This window comes from Manacus candei, unplaced genomic scaffold (assembly GCF_025592945.1).
Source record: "Manacus candei isolate 608988 ecotype Guabito, Panama unplaced genomic scaffold, ASM2559294v1 h1tg000128l, whole genome shotgun sequence".
Lineage (NCBI taxonomy): Eukaryota > Metazoa > Chordata > Aves > Passeriformes > Pipridae > Manacus > Manacus candei.
This window is the reverse complement of record NW_026138176.1, coordinates 532,015-547,903: the sequence shown is the minus strand read 5'-3', so window position 1 is coordinate 547,903 and position 15,889 is coordinate 532,015. Positions and strand designations below refer to the sequence as shown.

General features: G+C 52.9%; 1 protein-coding gene across 1 annotated transcript; it reads right to left on the bottom strand.

Moving 5' to 3' along the window:
- Positions 1–11,290: 11,290 nt before the first annotated feature.
- LOC127462503 (small proline-rich protein 2B-like) lies at positions 11,291–11,863 on the bottom strand. The gene is made up of 2 exons (XM_051771149.1): positions 11,635–11,863; positions 11,291–11,412 (listed from the first exon to the last, which is right to left on the bottom strand). The coding sequence occupies exons 1-2, from the start codon at positions 11,861–11,863 to the stop codon at positions 11,291–11,293; spliced, it is 351 nt and encodes a 116-aa protein (XP_051627109.1).
- Positions 11,864–15,889: the final 4,026 nt, after the last annotated feature.

Sequence of the window (15,889 nt, the reverse complement as noted above, 5' to 3'; positions counted from 1 at the left end):
CTGATACACGGCCCCACCGCCGCTGCTGCCGCCTCCGCCGCCGCAGCAGCCGCCTCCTCCTCCTCCTCCTCCATGGCAGGACGATCCCTGGCTCTGGTATCCAATGGATCCTCCTCCACCGCTGCTGTGGCAGCAGCAGCATCCTCCTCCTCCTCCTCCGCCGTGGCATCCACCTCCTCCTCCGCCGCCGTGGCAGCCCCCGGACTGCTCAGACACCCCTTGGCCATCGCCCTTCTGCTGGTGGGAACCCATCGTCCCAAATGTTGTGGAGTCCTCCAAGAGAAAGGAGAAAAACAGGCCTGAAGAACATCCAGAGGGAGGGAAACTTGTGTTTCTTGTGCCACCCCATCCCCTCCCAGTGGCAGCTCAACACGGGGTCCACACAAGGCCTTGGCTTCCCTTTTCGCTCCCTCCCTGACAGCTGATGCAAAAGGGTATTTTCAGCATCAGGAGTTAATACATTAAAAGGAAAAGCTGGGAAGTTTTCAACTTATTCCATATCAAGTCTTCTACAGAACTGCCTTATTCATATTTAATTTCCCTTTCTTTATCTAGGACAAGTGCAACCAGAATAATTCCTTAATAATTCCCTCTTGCAGCAGGTTGTCAGAGTGACACTGCAAGAGGCACACGAGGCCCTGGTGCTCCAGAATTACCCTCATCCAAGTGTGGTTTGGGAATTTTGAAGGGAATGCTAGGGGATAGGCATTAAAATTCCACAGCTACAAGAAACGAAGAACACGGGTCATCATTTGCATAACAATAATTTGGTTGAGCTTTGAAATTCTCCAGTCTTGGTCTCAAAGGAGCACCGTGAGTGCTTTATTTCTTCCTAAAAATGAGAAGGAAGAGGAAGAGCCTGTGGAAAAGTTATCAGCAATGCAAAAGAAGGGGGAAGAAAAGCAGCTGCACTGAGTTTCAGCAGCTCCAGGTTACTCTGAAGGGTTTGATGTGTGTCTGTGCCCAAGGGATGCTCTGAGGTTTGAGCACTTCTTTGGTACTTGAATCCCCCCCAACCCACGTCCTTCTGCTGGCAGAATAATTTCTCTTCCTCTGACAGGCAGCCCTAAAATGAAAGGGATCTACAGGTCAATGGGCTGAGGTGTCCAAACTGCTGGAGGACAAAGTGGCTCCTCCAAGAAAAAAAACTGGTCAAAACCCCAATCCTTTCCCATTTAGACAAAAGGCTGGAAAATGAGAATAATCTCCCATTTTGTGTTTCATTTCTTTTGTTTCCCACTCTTTGCTAAGAACCCGCAAACCCTCTTTTTCCCGCCCTTTTCCTCAGGATTAATATTCCAGGAGCCGCGTTTATGTGGTGGCACCAGGTGATGTTGGGCCCAGAGGAATCCAAGGGGCTCCAAACACCAGGTTTTCTGTGTCCCAGCTCTCCACTTTTCCTGTGGGATTACATAATCCCTGAACTGTTGGGAAAGAAAGAAGTTCCTGCAAATGGAGAGGAATTTTTGGACTGTGAGACCCCAAAGCCGTATTTCTGCCACCTTTTCCAGCTGAGCATCCCAAGCCTGATCAGCCCAGTGAGTTCCCAGGAAATATCAATATCTTACCGTGTCCCACGGCACGAACCAGTGGAAAGGAGTCAAATGGAGTGAGGGAACGTGGTGTGGGAGAACTTTTATATAGTATCTAGTCCTCCTCTAGGAAAGAAACAATGACTGATTTATTTACCAGCCAAACCCCACCCCAACTACCCACTTAGCATAATCTGGGGCTCTGTCATTTGAGATCGGTATCTCCCTTCCTTCCACCACCTCTTTTGTTTTCAGCTGCATTAAAATCACTGGATGGCTCCACCTACTCCAAGCAAAGTGAGGGAACAGGGAAAAGCAGAGGGGCTGCTGCACTGCCAGGATGGACAAGTGACTTAATTCCACCTCCCCTCACAGAGGGGTCCAACGTTCCAGAGAGGGAACACGAGGGGGGAAAGAGGCACTTTTGCCTCTGTGGATGAGGGTAATTTATTCCTCATTCTGGCCAATATCCTGAACCCCCAGACGTGGCCCTGGCGTGTCATTAACTGTGTTGTAACCCTGGATTATACGTTATGGGTGACACCCACGCCACCCCCACGGACTGTGGGGACACACGTCGGACTCCAATGAGTCCGAGGAGCTGCAGCTCCCCAAAATCAACACATGATGCAAAGCTGGGAGGCTCCGGGTCATTCACAGCCTTGGAGGGTTTGACCTACAGAGAGCGAGGGGAAGGAACCCAGAGAGCCAAAGAAGCAGGGAAGGGGCTTTGGGAATTGGGATTGTTCAGCTTTGGGGTGACCCAACTGTGGCCTTACAGGACCTGAAGGAGCTACAAGAAACTTGGGGAGAGACTATTTCTGAGAGCCTGGAGTGACAGGACAAGGGGCTACATCTCTGCAGTGGACAGATAAATATGCAACAGCTTCTCCTTAAACCTTGTAGGAGCATCAGAACAGGGAAAATCCCTTTTGCTGAGAGAGAATAATTTATTGCACTCAGTATTTTACTACACTTGCCCCTGGGTTAAGAGATAAAAGGGGGGTTTTCTTTATTCTCCTCTTGTAGCTCCTCAGCCCTTCACTGCAGGGGAATTCTGGATAATTTGCTCACACTTTCCATGCCTCCCTTCTGCCAAATTGGAATTATGACAAGCAGCAGCAGCAAGTTCCTCCAAGAAAACCCTCCAGCTCCAGGCAGAGTTGGAAGGATCTTTCACTCAGATGTCGATGATTGAGGCAATGGGAACGTGATTTATGATTCCAGAGCCGTTCTTGGTGCCACCCAAGTGCCTCCTTCCTGCCCTGGAGCACGAGACTGCTCAGCCTTATCTCATCTGGGCACTGCTGCAGCTCAGACAGGGCCCTTCACCCTCACCAACTCCCCCAGTGTGGCCTGCAGGGAAGTGGCATCACCACCAGTGGCAGAGGACAAGGGACCCTCTCCCCAGCACACAGTGAAGGGCTGTGGGACCCTCTCCCCAGGGCTCTGTTAAAGGCTCTCATCTGAAAGGCATTTCATGGGATTCCTGCAGAGTTTCAACCGTAAAAGTCCCCAGAAGTCTATTATTAAATCTTTTAAATCAATTTAATGGGATCAATTCCACGGGATCAATTAAATCCCACTGCCTGTCATTAAACCTTTTGGAAGTCTCTCAGCCAGTGTCACTCCCAAGTGATGCTGCTCAAGGATGAATTTCCAAGTGGGAAGAGCCAAATAAAGTTAAATGACATAAAAATCCCTTCCCCTCCCAGCCTTTCCCCAAGGTTTGGGGCAGCATTTCCTACGACACCCCAGTGATGTTTGCCAGGAACCCCCAGCTGAGACCATCCAGCTCCTCTGGGATGTGTCCAGCTCCCAGGGGGGTGTCCAAGCCCCTCCGTGGTGTGGCTGGAGCAGGGAGAGAAGTAGGGCAGGGGAACCAGATGTCAAGGGATTCAGTGTTTGTCTGAAACCCAAATGCAGGGCTGTGGTTGCAGCACATACTTAGCATATCTAGAACAGCTTGTTTATCTCTGCTCTGCAGGTCAAGGGCGGTCAGGAGGCAGCTGGAAGAGCTTTAGCACGTCCTGGCACATCAAAGTTGGGTCCTGGGATTTGAGGTGCTGGGGAATGGGGAATAACAAAGCTGGATTTGGGTGCTCTAAAGGAGCACAGCCCTGGGGAGGGAACCCTGAGTGCTGTGTCCAGGGCTGGGGCCCTCAGGGCAAGAGGGACATGGAGGGGCTGGGGCGTGTCCAGGGAAGGGAACAAAGCTGGGGAAGGGGCTGGAAAACTCCTGAGGGAGCTGGGGGGGCTCATCCCAGAGAAAAGGAGGCTCAGGGGGGACCTTCTCACTCTCTCCAGCTCCCTGACAGAAGGGGGGAGCCAGGTGGGAATTTGAGAACACATTCCCACATTTCACCAGCAAAGTTAAATGCTCACATTAAATTAATTAATTAATTTATTACACTTCACATTAAATAAAATTAGCTTTAAAGCCAGTCTCAGTCCTGGCTGAGCTCACTGAGATCTCTCATCTGTTAATTATAGAAGTGTTTTGCTTCCAACCAGCCACTCCTTTGCACTAATGAAGGTCCCTCTTCCAAGGCATAAAAATGGGAGTTTTGCTACTAAAGACTGGAAATCAGAACTGTGTCTCCATCCTATGCAAAGGGCAGAGTGATACAGAATTACAGAACCATGGAATGGTTTGGGTTGGAAGGGACCTTAAAGCTCATCTCATTCCACCCCCTGCCCTGGGCAGGGACACCTTCCACTGCTCCAGGTCGCTCCAACCTGGCCTGGGACACTTCCAGGGATGAGGCAGCTTCTCTGGGCAACCTGTGCCAGTGGCAAAGCCTCAAACCTGGGGGTGAATCCAAAGCTTTAAAATCTCTGCCTGATGCTTCGTCCCCACAGAAAGCCCCAGCTAAACCCCCCTGCAGAGGCTGAGCTCTGCAGCAGTTTGGGGTCAGAGCTCCCTTAGGTGATTTCATGCAGAGACCCCAAATGATGCCCTGTGCACTGAATATTTGGGCTCACTCTGAAGCACAGGCTGGAGCTCCCAGGGCTGTCCCAGCAGGGTGGAGTGGGATTGCCACAGAGCCCTAAGTGCTCTCATGATGCTCGTTTACCTCCTGATTACATCCTGGGTGTGGGTTGTGAAAGAGGTGTGTGATCCTCACATCCGTCCTGCTTGGAGGAGAAGGCCCCACTCTGGGCACCAGGTGGGCTGGATGTGCCCCCAGGGGACATCTGGGCACTTCCTGCAGCTCTCCCATAATTTCCTGTGTTATTCCCTGTCCCGGCTGTGTTTGTGGCACATCACAGGGTGGTGGGGTGAGGATGGGGAGGTGGTGGGATGGACCTTCACCTCTCCCTCAGCCTCCAGTTTGCCCCTCTGTAGCTTAATTTGGCAAAACCTTTAAGGACATGGGCTAAAGCACAAGTCCCCTGCCACGGCCATCGAGGGACTGGGGGACACTTTTCCAGCAAGGTGGACACGGACACGCCCCGGGCAACTCTCAGGGCACAACATCTCCCCTGTACCCCCAACTGCTCTGGGCCTTCAGGGACTGGGCTCAGTGGTCCTTGAGAAGGGCAGGAAGAAGACTCAGAGCAGCCTGATCTCGTCACTGCCACCACAGCCAGACCTGCCCTCCCTCCCTCGGTGCCAGACCTGGTGATGCAAGAGTTGGGATGCTGGGATGACAGACACCCAGACAGGAGGTGAGCACGTGGCTGTGCCCAGGAGGGAGGTCACCCTCGGTTCATGGGGGTGCCCCCAGCTCTGGCACAGTCAGTTCCTGCATCCTGAGGCCACAGATCCCCCTCCCTCCAGCACAAACTGCTCTTCTCCTTCCCACAGTCTCACTTCCCTCCCTGCCCATTTCTTCAGCCAAGGCACAGCCTCCCTCTCTACCTACTTAATCCTCGGTGTCACATGGGTGCAGGAGCTGGAAATGAAGGATTAGTTTTAATCTGGAGCTGCTTCTGCCTCCACTCCTTGGGTTCTGCTTTTATTCTGGGGATCAAAGCTTTCAATCCTCTCCTCAGTGCCAGCTCTCCCTCCCCAGGTCTGTCCACTGAGAAATTGTCTTTCTATGGTACTAAACCACCTGTGACCTCGGCTGGGGCTCCTTCTGGGAGGATTTCTCCTGATTTCAACACGTGGTGTCACTTTTATCTCTCTGCCAAGGGATGTCAACACAGTGACAAGGAGCTTTGTGTACCCCAACCAGAACAACTTTCCCCAGTAATTAATAACCAATGGCTTTGGCAGCTGAACAGTCCATTGTCCAGCTGTGGCTTCCTTTCCCAGTTTCACTTTTATTTGTCCCTACACTTTGCCACACACATCAAAGCCATGGGCACACCCCGTTTTCCACGTCCTTCTTTCCCCCACCTCAGTTCCTCATTCCTCCAAAGCTCGTTGGGAAATTATTGGTGCTACCACGGGAGTTTGGGAACCATGGAACAGGGTGACCTGGGACAGCACTGCAGCTCTGGGAGGGCAAAGCTCATGGTAACACAACCTTGTCTGGCTTTAAACCACAGAGGCCACAACAGAGAAATGTCTGGGACATCAAAATGTTTCCAACTGCTCTGGTCAGGACCTGAAAAAATTTGGTGGTGTTTGAGTGCAGGTCCTAAGTTGATAAAGGGACTGGAGCCCCTCCCCTGTGGAGACAGGCTGGGAGAACTGGGAATGTTCAGCCTGGAGAGGAGGAGGTGGTGAAGAGACCTCAGAGCCCCTTCCAGGACCTGAAGGGGCTGCAGGGAAGCTGGAGGGGGGCTGTTCATCAGGAACTGGGGTGACAGGACAAGGGGGGTGGGTTCAGCCTGACAGAGGGGAAATTTAGGCTGGATATTGGGAAGGAATTGTTCCCTGGGAGGGTGGGGAGGCCCTGGCACAGGTTGCCCAGAGAAGCTGTGGCTGCCCCATCCCTGGAAGTGTCTAAGGCCAGGCTGGAGCTACCTGGGATAGTGGAGGGTGTCCCAGCAGTGTGTGCAAACAGGAATTATTACTTTTAAATAACTCCAATGTCTAACATTTCAGAAAAAGTGGAAGAACACTTGGGAAAAAAAAATCAAATCTGCGTCTTTCTGACAAACCCCAACCTGGAGCTGAGTCTGAGCGAGGGAGGCAAGAGGCAGATAAAGAAAAAAGAGAGATAAGTCAAACTTGAGCAAGAGTCCTGCACTGGACGTGCAGATCTCTTATCACACCCACAGCCTCAGCACTGCAGATTTTGTAATGGGAGCAGAGATTGGGGCATGAAGGGAAGGTGAGGAAAGACACCCCAGTGGTGCCTCCAAGCCCAGGGCTGCCCTTCCCCTGCACGGCCCTGGCGTGGGCAGCCACAGGGGGACACAGAGCCAGGCACGAGCCTCACGTTGGGGAGCACTGAGGGAACCCCAAACCCCTGGTTTCTGAAAGCTCAGCCTTGGTTTTCCTCACACACAGAGCCTGGGCTTAAACCCACCCAAAATCCCACAGTAAAAAGCAACTTCCTTCCTCCAGACAGCAATCTCTGGCCTGTGTTGGTTGTGTAATTCCAGTTCTAGTCAAACCAACCCCTCATCTCTGGTATTGGACTTCCCACTCAGGTGAGCAGAGAGAGCCCCAAATCACTGTCCCTTTGTCGGGGGGGAAGGACCATTTCCTTCTGTTCCCAGTGGGGGAATGGGACACAGAAGGGACCCCCAGCCCACAGAGGCATCACCTCCTGAGCCAGACTTCCTGTCCTGATAAGAGAACACCTGGTGTGCCAGGCAATTATGGACACTCAGGCTGGAATTCCCAATTCATCCAGCTCAGGGCTGTGGCTCGGAGACATCCCCGCTCCTGGGAACACGTGGCAGGATGTTCATGGGAAGCATCTGCCCACTGCCCGACCTGCTGGCACTGTGTGGGAGCAATAGTTTGGAGTCCTTTGGCTCTAATGAAGCTGTTCCTGGGTTGGGGCAGTGTGGGGAGAGCCAGGCCTGGCATTTTTTCCCAGCTTATTTGCACAGCAGGAGGGAATTCCGCTGCGTCCCAGTAACCTGGGCTAGTGGGAGGTATCCCTGCCCACGACAGAGGGGTTGGAATATGACCTTTAATATGATTGATATGGTTAAAGATGGTCTTCAAGGTCCCTTCCAACCCAAACCATTTTGTGATTCTATAATTTAACATTTCAAGTTCTTCCTAGAGGGAACCTCACAAAGAGGGACAACAAACCCCTGTGGTTTCGTGTTGTTTCGCTCCCAAAGATTGGAGCAAGTCCTTCTTTTTATCCTGCTTTGCACCAAACCTTTTCTCTTCGCCCTCAGGAGTTTTCCAGGGCCCCCCCCAGCAGCTCGTGGGCATTTCCCCGTTCTCTCCTCCTCAGGGAGCATTTCTGAGATGCCAGCAGGGCTGGCGTTGGGCAAACGTGTCATTTGTCACCTGGGCACCAGCAGGGCTCCAGCTGCGTCACAGCCAGCCTGATTCCAGTGTCCACCCCGGATCCGTGGGGACAGGGACCAGCCCCTTGGGAGGAGGGAGCTGCTCCTGGCCCAGCCAGTCCAACGGCATCGCTTCCTGTTTTGCTGTCCCACCCAGCCCTTAGTGGGTCACCTGCCCAGTTCTTTCCCTGTGACACTGAGGCAGTTTCCTCCCCACGTTATTCAGCTGCTTTGCACCAGCCCATTCCAATTACAGGCATCAAATGGAAAGTGTTAATTGCTCCATTCATTATGGGCAGGAGTCACATCCGACTGGTGATTTGTGTGCCTGGGAACTCCCCACAGGCCTGGCCAGGCTCTGAGCCCAAGATGAGCTGGTCTGGCACTGAGGGGAGGACAGCTGGAGTAAGGAATGTCACCAACATCACCAGCACTGGTGACCCCCTCCACTGACCCCCCTCCACTGGAGCATTTGCTGACCATGGAACTCCCTGGATCAGCACCCAGAGCCCACCAGAGCCAGCACCAGTTTTAGGTTGACAGTTTGGAGCAGGGGAAGCCTCGTGGCTCCAGAGCATCAGGAATTTTAAGGATGTTGGAGCATTTCCCCCTCAGTAAGAGCTGATTCCTGGTTACTTCACTGAAGGACAGGAAAACCCCAGCCTGTTTTGTAGGAGACATCTGAAATATGATGTTCTGCACAGAGTGGGGGCATCTGAAGGAGGGATCCTTATCCTATTTACAAGGGCCTGGAGTGCCAGGACAGGGGGGAATGGCTTCACACTGACAGGCAGGAGGTTTACATGGATATGGGGAATAAATCCTTCCCTGGGAGGGTGGGGAGACCCTGGCACAGGTTGCCCAGAGAAGCTGTGGCTGCCCCAGCCCTGGAAGTGCCCAAGGCCAGGTTGGAACAACCTGGGATAGCGGAAGGTGTCCCTGCCCATGGCAGGGGGTGGCACTGGATGAGCTTTAAGGCCCCTTCCACAGAACCAGGGTGAAATGTTGCCTCTTTAAACGGCAGAAATGGGGGGCTGAGCCCTTCCCAGCTCCCTGCAGAACTCCAGCCCTTCCACGAGCGTGCCAAGGGCTCCTCTGCCCGTCTCCTCCTCCCGGGGTGCACCCACAGCTGGGGCTGGGCTGGGCTGCGCTCGTTAATCAGCAGTTAATTACAAGCAGCCGCCGCCGAGCTCCTGTCACGCATCAGCTCATCCCAAACACCTCCAGCCGTGCGGGAACCGGGGCGGGGACAGGAGGTGATAAATTCCTGCGGCTCAGCCCCTGCTCGGCCACGGGATGGAGCTGCAGGATCGGGGAACGCTTCGGGTCGGAAGAGACCTCGAACATCTCGTTCCGTCCACGAGGGACACCTCCCACTACTCCCAGGTAACTCCAAGCCCTGTCCAGCCTGGACTTGGACACCTCCAGGGCATCCCCAGCTTCTCTGGGCGATACGGGGGGGGTCTCATATAACGTTATTTGGCATTAAGTGACTGAGTTGCTGTTTGTTTTCAGCCCCAGATCCCCGGGGCAGGGCTGGGTGAAGGTGCAGCTCCCCAGGGCAGGTTGGCCTTGCTGCTGGACCTGTGCTGCTTCCAGCTCTGACCCGGTATTCCCTGGGCTGGTCCTCCCAGACCACACATCATTTTGACTTTAACCACCTCGGTGCATCTGTCTGCCTCTGCAGACAGCCCTGAGAGCTTGGTAGAGGTTTCTGAAAGGCAGAGACACTCTAAATGCCTCTCTAAGTACTCAGCCTCTTTGTTTTTTAATTTGGAATAATGAGAAACGTGGCAGTTGCCTCCCAGCTTATTGAGAGAGCAGACAGCTGCCTTCCCAGCCACACTGAGATGCAAATCACTGCGAGTTCGGTTGCAATGCTTTTGTCCGGGAGTGGGAGAGCTCGGCGGAGTTGGGTGAAGGATGCAGAGGGAGGGAGGAACCAGAGAAGTTCCTCAGGTGAACACGCAGCAGTGGCTCCCTGGGACCACTGCCATGAAGGTGCAGGTGAAAAATCCCGGGAGGAGCAGGAAGGGATCCTTTGTTCGTATTGCTGCTGTAACCTGGGGCGTTTGGGGCTCCCGCGGAGCCGGGGGCAGTTCGGTGTGGAGCCCTCAGCCCTGGGAGTGTCCGTGCCTGGGGCTCCCTCCTGCTCCCCGAATCCATCGGCCACACGAGGGAGCGCATGGAATTGCTGCGGTGCCGCTGACAAGTGCCCGAGGAATGATTTAGGGGAAATTTAATGGGGATTTCGCGGTGGATGGGGTGGGAACACCTCCCCTGGTGAGCGGCTCAGTGTCCCACACGTGGAGCTGTGTGGGGTTGGAGCTCTGCCCTGACAATTCCAGTGCCTGGGACTTGGTGATTCCCTGGGTTTGTGATCCCACAGCTGCCTCAGCTTCCCTGGGGGTTGTCTGGAGATCCTCTGTGGGCAGCTGGGGAGTTATTCCTAGCCCAGGTTGGAATTGGAGCTTGTCTGACCCTGGCTGGGGATTTTCAGCTCCGAGTCGAGTGTGAGAAGGGATGGAGGGGAAAACCCAACCCCACTAGAAAGCAAATGGTTGGATACAGTAGAGGTTTTATTGTGAGATGTCGGGGATAGAGAATAAAGTCATGCAGACTAAGAACTTCCAGCTGGTACATCAGAGGTGGATGTTTAAGCAGTAAGAGCTTCAAGAGTGAGTTGCTTCACACAATAGACCCCCTTGACTTGAAAGTCAGTTTCTGTTTTCCCCCATTTTACATTTGTTGTCTTATTTCTGTTGATGGTGTAGAAAACAAAGTGCAGGATTTAAATAACAGTCACTAAGGTTGGAAAAGCCCTCCAAGGTCACCAAGTCCCCCCTGTGCCCCATCCCCACCTTGTTCCCAGCCCAGAGCACTCAGTGCCACGGCCAGTCCTTCCTTGGACACCTCCAGGGCTGGGCACTCCCCCGCCTCCCTGGGCAAAAAACCCCCATTTTCTTCACAAATTTTCCTCTGGTGCAAAGTCAAGAGCAGAAAGAAATGTTTATTGTTAGCAGGACGAGCAGGAAAGGCCCCGTTTTTTGTTGGCACTGGGGCTGCTTTGATGTAACATCATCTGTGTGAGTGACTGTGCCCTGGTAAAACTCACACCTCCTTTACACAGCAGGGACAGAACTGTCCTCCCGCAGCTGAGACCTGGCCCGGGGTGGGCAAGAGACTGAAGATAGGAAGAGATGAGACCTCTAAACCTAATACAGAGCATAACACAGAGAGGATTCACTTAGGGCTGGGTTTTAGAGGTGTCAGGATGCCCCAGAGCTCTGGTGGTTCCAGGAGAAGAGTCGTGCTCCCGAGAGCTGGCGAGGGTGAGTCTGGCTCTTCACCCCCTGGGTGTCCTGTGGGCACCTCCCAGGGGTTTATTGCTGCCCACAGTTGTACTGGTAGCTGTTGGACCACTGGTACGAGTAAGGGTAGGAGCTGTGTTGGCACAGGGGAGCTGGGACACACACCTGAGGGGCTGGGACACACACCTTGGGAGCTGGGACACACACCTGAGGAGTGGGGGCACACACCTTGGGAGCTGGGACACACACCTGAGGAGTGGGGGCACACACCTGAGGGCACCTCTTCACGCCCACCTGCCCACACTGGGACAGGCAGAGCTGCTCCCTGCCCAGCCCCTGGGGCTGAGGGAAGGTCACAGTGCAGGGGTTGAGGCTCCTGGGGCTGCAGCAGCAGCAGGAGGAGGAGGAGGAGGAGCAGGAGTGACCTTCCACCACGTGTGTCTCCACACAGCCCGAGGAGCAGCGAGGGCTCTGCAGGGTCTTCCTCACGCTGCACACCGTGGCAGCCGTGGGGGCACACCCTGGGCACTGCACACACTTCACCACCCCGGGGGGGTGGCACTGCTGGGGGAACACGGGCGGGGGGCACTTCATTCCAGCCGGGATGTAACGCTGCTGCTTGTACTGGTACCTGTAGTAGGACATCGTTCCGGGGGGGAATGGGCCTGGAAAACAAATCAGGGGAGAGGGGTGAGGGAACTCCCTGCAGGTCTGGGGTGTGGAACTGCTGCTTGTGTTAGGACCTGGAATAAGACACGGTTCTGGGGGAGAAATGAACCTAAAAGAGCCAAGTAGGGGAGAGAAGTGAAGGAATTCCCTGCAAACCGTGCGATGGGAATTGAGGGGCCCAGACCTGGACACAGCACTCAAGGTGCCCTCCCCAGTGCCCAGCACAGAGGGGCAATCCCTGCCCTGCTGTGGGACATCCCAGCTCTCTCTGCCACACGTGGAGGACCCAAGGAGTCCGTTCCAAGGATGTGATTGAGCACAGGGAAGTGCTGAGACCTTGGATTTCCTAATAACAGTTTAAAATCTGCCTGCAGATCAGCTTCCTCAGCACCAGCACATGGCTCTGGGGCATCTGCACCTTGCAATTTGGTGGCAGTTGACTCTGCAGATGTACAGGACAACTCATCCCATTCCACCCCTGCCATGGGCAGGGACACCTTCCACTGTCCCAGGTTGCTCCAGCCTGGCCTTGGACACTTCCAGGGATGGGGCAGCCACAGCTTCTCTGGGCAACCTGTGCCAGGGCCTCACCTCCCTCCCAGGGAACAATTCCTTCCCAATATCCAATCTGAATTTCCCCTCTGTCAGTGTGAACCCACCCCCCTTGTCCTGTCACCCCAGTTCCTGAGGAACAGCCCCTCTCCAGCTTCCCTGCAGCCCCTTCAGGTCCTGGAAGGTTCTCTGAGGTCTCCACACAACCTTCTGCTCTCCAGGCTGAACATTCCCAGCTCTCCCAGCCTGTCAGAGGCTGATCCAAACCTGGCTCTTGCTGTAAGAGGGAGGCAATAGTAACTCTTCTAAGGAAGAATCCCCCAAAAAGTGCACAAAAAAGGGTCTCAGACAGGCAGAAGCCTTTTCCAGATAAAAATTATCAGTAATCCACCCCAGTCTCTGATCTGGATTGTGAAATTCAACTGCCAACAGAAATAGTCACTTGAACCACTAAAATAAGTGGAGAAATGTAGAAGTCAGTTTTAACAAAGCAAATTAAAGATATGGGGACCTAAATGGCCAGATCAGAGTGGAATCCACATCCCAAATTGGTGAGGTTCTGTAAATCTCAGGCTCAGCTTTAAAAACCTGTATCTGCCTCTGCCTTTAGAGAAACCAATCCCAAATAACCCACAAACCCAAGAACCTTTAAAAAACCATCCCTCTTAATTCCCAGTGTCAGATATTTCTGCAGGGTCCAGTTTCCAGTTCAAAGTGCCAACAAAATGTTATTTTCCCAGTTAGAAATAGAAGGAGGCAAATAACTTACCGAGCTCGCAGTGGAGAGTAAGAACTGGATTGAAAGCTTGGAAAAGGGTGTTTTTATATGGTGTTTTTATAGTCCTTCAGACCACGGAAAACCTGAGCCACTGTGGATCAGATCCTAATTAGCTACGGGGGGGAATTTGTTCCTATGCCACTTTTTCACTGGCTGTAATTATTTTACTCATTTGTGCTCGTTAATACTTTGTTATCCCTAAATCCCATGGAAAACACCTCACACCCCAGGGTTGGTTTCATTTTAAACCTTTATGGGAGACGGAAAAGCCGCCTTTTATTCTGTTGACCTCATTAGTTCCATCAGGAAATGGATCCTTCTCCTCTCAAAGCTGCTTTTTGCAGCCTGACAGTCCAGAGGCAGCAGCAGGAGTGGGAGATGCAGCTTCTCACTCCATTTTTCCTGAAGATGAGGAGCTGGGACGTTGGGGAACGTGGCTTTGCAAAGGGAGGGACGGAGCCACCACTGCCCTTGCAAAATGTTCCATCCCAATGACCCCAAAGCAGGGAGAGCTTTCCAGTGCTCCCATTATCCCGCCCTAGGACCATCCCCAGAGCTCCTGCCCGGCTCCCAGAGCTCAGCTGGGGCTGTGCTGCTGCTCCCTGTCCCTGTGCCTTGTCCTGGTCCATCAGCAGAGAGACTGTGATGTAATTAAGAGCCTTTGATGTCCTGAGACGCAGCCTGTAAATTGGCTGAGTGCTGGCATTGCTCATCCCGGGGCTGAGCTCAGCCAGCTTGGCTCATGTAAAACATTAATGAGCATTTGTGAGCAGTCTGAAGAGGTCCTGTTGGGAAGGTGTTATTTAATAACCCGTCAGTGCTACTCTTGTTTTATAGGCAGGTGTAAACAGCTGTCTGTGCAATCCCAGCTCTGTCAGGAGTGTCTTCATTTATCAAAGCTCAGGTGTCTTCATTTGTCAAAGCTGAGCTGTCTCAATTCAGCAGCAGAGCAAAGCTGAGCTGTGAGGTGAGAACAGGCCCTCACACAGGTCCTGCCACTCTGTTTATTCTTTTTTCCCCTTCCCAGCTCAGAGTATCTCCTTAGAAAAAGTCCTGGTGCAGGCAGTGCTTTACCTCCCTGATTTTACCTCCCTCGTGAATGTACTACAGGTTTGTGTGTTCTGAGGGGGAATGGAGTTCTCATGGAATGGTTTGGGTTGGGAAGGACATTGAAGATCATCTCATTCCACCCCCCCTGCCCTGGGGCAGAGGTTGGACTCGAAGATCCTGGAGGCCTTTTCCCATCTAAATAATTCTGGGATCTGGTGATTCTATTTTTTTGGGATGCATTGGATCACTGGTACCTGCCTGTTTTATGGAACAGTTCGCCCAAATAATGTCTTCAGAGAGCTCCCTCCTCCCGTGTGGAGCTCTCGCTTGGTCCTTTAAGGTTTTATCCTGATGGATGATTTTTGTGTTTTGCATCATCAGTTTTTAGGGTGCTGGGCCTTGATTCTTCAGCTTGTTTTACCTGGGGAGTGGAGCTGACACAGGCCCAGTTCTGTTGTCTTCCCTCCTGAGTCCTGGCTCCTGTTCACCCCCCGACTCATCACTTTTGTCTCCTCCCTGTCCCTGGTTGGAGTCACAGCACCCTCGTTAAAAACCATCCACGTGCCAGCCCCGGTTGTGTGGAGCACTAATGAGCTGTTCTGATGTGCTCTGGAAAGGCTTTCAGAAAGCCTTGGCGTGATTGTTGTCAGCGTTAATCTCCACGTTCTGATAAATCCACCCCACAGTGACGTGAACCCCGAGCAGTTTTCCGCAGAAAACAAATCCCAGCAGTGGGGATTCCTCTCACACTGGAGGAAAGATCTTGGCTTTGAATTATTAATAAATCTCTAATATAGGATTTAACATTTAGTTTTATCTTCAGCTGGATAAAACTGGTAATGAGGTGTTTAATTCCCGTGTGTTTGGGGAATTACTTCGGGGATAAATCGCTGCCCAGTCTAAGCTGAATCTCAACACATGTTGAAATTCTTATTCAACACGTGGTTATCTTCAGTTATTAGTTGTGGCTGGAAGTGTCCAAGGCCAGGTTGGACAGGGCTTGGAGCAACCTGGGCTAGTGGAAGGTGTCCCTGCCCATGGCAGGGGGTGGGACTGGATGGTCTCGAAAGTCCCTTCCAACCCCACCCATTCCATGATTCCATGGTAGAAAATGCAGAGCCAGTTTTCCAAAGGAGCTGCAGATCTCTTCTGTCATCCCCAGACATTGTGACAGAGTGAAGATAAACCTCGGTGTGCAGTTAAACTGGCAGAACATCCCACGTTTTCCCATTGCTGTGGAAATCTGGGCTGAGGTTTCAGCTGCACAGCAGCACAGTGCCAGGGGGTCCAGTCCTGCCCTCAGAGTCATTCTGCTGCCAGTCTGGTGAGATATCTCAGAATCCCAGAGCAGCTGGGGTTGGAAGGGACCTCTGGAGTCACCCTTGCCATCCTTGGCATCGGTTGCTGACTCAGTTGGGTGTCAGAGCAGCTCTGGCTGATGTTTAACAGGATGATAACCCCACACCAGCAGCTGCATTCCATCAGCAACTGGGCTTCCAGAATGCAGCTTCCACTTGTTGTTCCACAGAGTTGCTGTTACAGTGGCTTTTGGTGCCCTTTTAATTGGAGAAGCGACTCACTGGCAAAAATGCCTGACAAGGTCTTGCCTCAGCCACACCCTG

Excerpts from the sequence above, each read along its gene's own strand:
- LOC127462503 (XM_051771149.1), bottom strand. The coding sequence starts at position 11,863 with ATGTCCTACTACAGGTACCAGTACAAGCAGCAGCGTTACATCCCGGCT. Across the intron at positions 11,413-11,634 it reads CGTGGTGGAAGGTCACTCCT|CTCCCAAGGTGTGTGTCCCA; the intron begins GCTCCTCCTCCT and ends TGTGTGTCCCAG.